This window comes from Mandrillus leucophaeus, unplaced genomic scaffold (genome assembly GCF_000951045.1).
Source record: "Mandrillus leucophaeus isolate KB7577 unplaced genomic scaffold, Mleu.le_1.0 Scaffold644, whole genome shotgun sequence".
NCBI classification, from domain to species: domain Eukaryota; kingdom Metazoa; phylum Chordata; class Mammalia; order Primates; family Cercopithecidae; genus Mandrillus; species Mandrillus leucophaeus.
The window spans coordinates 894,096-897,150 of NW_012106964.1; the positions used below are offsets into that span (position 1 = coordinate 894,096).

The 3,055-nt window shown below is 65.0% G+C and overlaps 1 protein-coding gene across 1 annotated transcript in view; it reads left to right on the forward strand.

The window, feature by feature from the left end:
• Positions 1–3,055, forward strand: part of LOC105554473 (brain-specific angiogenesis inhibitor 1-like) — a 30,626-nt gene that overhangs the window by 24,664 nt on the left and 2,907 nt on the right. Inside the window, exon 11 of the mRNA XM_012000970.1 lies at positions 2,640–3,024. Coding sequence (XP_011856360.1) covers positions 2,640–3,024 — 385 coding nt within the window. The remainder of the gene's footprint in view (positions 1–2,639; positions 3,025–3,055) is intronic.

Here is a 3,055-nt window from a genome sequence, read left to right on the forward strand (position 1 = left end):
AAGCACCGTGGCCCTCCTGAGCGATCTGTGCACGCGTGCACACAGCCCCGCTCCCAGAGGCGCTCACCCTGCCCTGCCGTCTCTGTCCTACAGACCGACTTCGAGAAGGACGTGGATCTGGCCTGTAGATCAGGTGAGCGCCCGACAGGTGAGAGGACAGTGCCAGCCCGACCCCCTGCACAGCCCCACTCCATGCCTCCACCTGTGCATCACCCACATCACTCATCCCTGTCCACCCCTGCTGCCCCCACCCACACCCAGCCACACCATCAGGCCCACCCGGACCCAGGGGACCTGCCCTGGGGGCCCAGCCGAGGCAGCGACCTTGGCCACCTTGCCTCCCACCCCCGCCCACGCCCCAAGGCCGAAGGAGGGTCCACGGGGCATGATCAGAAGCTTCCAGAACACCGCCCTGGCATTCCTACGGGGTAGGTGCCCGTGTAGCCCCTGGCTGCCTCCCCTGCCCACCTGGCATCTCCTTTTCCTCTGTCGTGGCTCCAGCTTGGAGCACAGCCCCACCCCATTGCCCCTCCCCCCACCCACCTCCTGCCTGCCCCCTCTAGCACCTGTGTTCTGTGCCACCTTCATTTCCTCATTACCAGTCCCAGCAGGGGGGGAAGTGAGTGGGGCTTTCGGGCTCGGGCGACAATGGGGAGCAAGAGGAAGGCGGGGAGAAGGACCCACCATGGAGCCCTCGGCCGGTGCTGAGCTTCCTGGAACCAAGTGCAAAAAGGGAATGACTGCCCAATAAAGGAAGCTCTGCCGCCCATCCCCAAGCATCAGACTGGGAGGGTCTGTTTCTGCCCCCACCACTGTTCTGTGAACCAGGTCCTGAGGCAGTGACAGGCGGTGGCTTTCTGGGCTGTGGAGAGGCCAATGGACCATGCACCCTCTGGTCATTTAGATATTTGAGGAGCACGTTCTCTAAAGACAGCCCTGGCAGAGGAGCTGGGACAGCCCCAGGTGGGGAGTGTGTGCTGGTACCAGTTGGGCCCCAGGAGGGCTTCCTGGCGGAGGTGACATCAGGGCTGGGCTGAATGGGAGCTGGACAAAAAGCACCTTCTGCCCCCTTGGGATCTCCTGTGATCCAGTCCCACAGCTCTCCACGGGGTGGCCCCAGGACTTGGAGCCTCAGGTGGCTTTGGTGTGTGGGGGCCTCTCTGGGCCCCTGATTCCCTCTCATTCGTGCGCTGTGTGCGATGCCTTCGGGATCGCATGCAGCTAGTGGATGCGCCATGAGCAACTGGTGCTGAGTGTCTGGGAGCTTCCTCAAAGGAGGAGGGTGGGCGGGGCGCCAGCGAGGGGTCTGGGCCTGGGGGGAGCTTGGCTTTTATTCTGCCCTGAGCTGGGCAGATGCGAGGGAGGCATCCAGATCCCTCACATGCCAGGCGCTCATTCTGCCCTGTGGGAAGCAAAGCGTGAAGTGTGGGGGAGGTCGGGAGCCCCAGGGTCTGTGCGGGGTGGGGCGGCCTTGGGGACGTGTGTCCTGAGAGTGCTGCGGCTGTCCGGGTGGGGCCTGTGGGTTGACGGGGGGGATGACGGGTTGCTCTCGGGTGGGGATGGTGGGGGCAGGGCTGAAGATGGGCGCAGAGTGTTGCTGTCCAGAGGGTGGAGGAGAGGACGGGGCCAGGAGCACAGCCTGCCGAGCTCTGAGGGGGAGAGGGAAGCCTGTGTTTGGGAGAGTGAGTGTCCCCTGGCAGGTGACCCTGGGGCCTGTGTGCCTAGCAAGGTGGCTGAAGGGAGCAGCTGCTGAACACAGGCATCCAGGGCTGGCTTGGTGTGTGGGTAACCGTCTGACAGCCTGCACAGGGCAGGACACGGGCCAGGCCAGGCTTCCCAGGAAGGGTCCCAGGGTCTGGATCTTTGGAGACTGGGGCTTGGAGAAAGGAGGGATGTGGAGGGTGGGCACCCCTCTGGCAGGGGCAGGCGGCTGGGTGAGGGTCAGCCTGGGGCTCTCTGCCGACCAGGAGGGGCTGGATTCATTGACAGGAGGTCGGGGGCAAACTGGAGCCCCACTCAGAGGTCAGGGCAGCTGGGGTCCTTGCAGCTGACCAGAGACAGAATCGAGAGGTGTCTGGGTATGGGGACTTTTCTCCAGGGACTGGGAGGCCCTCAGGGCAGAGTGGGGAGGCCCCAGGGGCAGCGATGCAGGAAGGGCTGTGACAGAGGGCCAGGGCCTCACAGCTGCACTCAGTACCACTGGGCTCCCCCACACTGTCCCCCAACCACACCAGGCCCAGGGCCATGGGCGTTGGGAGCACTGGGGTTCGCCTGGGCTCTGCCACAAGAACAGGCCATTCTGCCTGTGTCCCTGTGCTTCCGCCCTCGCCTGCTCTTCTCAGCGCTGGGGACGGCAGTGTGTGGGTGGCAACCGTTTGTCGTCTTGGGGCTGGCGGAGAGGGACACCCTGTGTGGCAGCCTCATCTGAGGACACAGGAACCCTAGGGGGTGTAGCACCAGGCCTGGGTAGGGTGGTACCTGCAGTCGGCCCTCAGATTGGGACCCAGCAGGAGCTGGCCGGGGTCTCCCAGGAGGTGGCGGCCTCACAGGGCAGACTGGGCCGCTTTCCTGCTGGGGACCGTCCTACGCTGTCCTCACCCCCACACCTGTCCCCGCTGTCTCCCCCGCGGCCCCTGCAGTGCTGAACAAGGACATCGCGGCCTGCCGTACAGCCACCATCACGGGCACACTGAAGCGGCCGTCTCTGCCCGAGGAGGAGAAGCTGAAGCTGGCCCATGCCAAGGGGCCGCCCACCAATTTCAACAGCCTGCCGGCCAACGTGTCCAAGCTGCACCTGCACGGCTCACCCCGCTACCCCGGCGGGCCCCTGCCCGACTTCCCCAACCACTCACTGACCCTCAAGAGGGACAAGGCGCCCAAGTCCTCCTTCGTCGGTGACGGGGACATCTTCAAGAAGCTGGACTCGGAGCTGAGCCGGGCCCAGGAGAAGGCTCTGGACACGAGCTACGTGATCTTACCCACGGCCACGGCCACGCTGCGGCCCAAGCCCAAGGAGGAGCCCAAGTACAGCATCCACATTGACCAGATGCCGCAG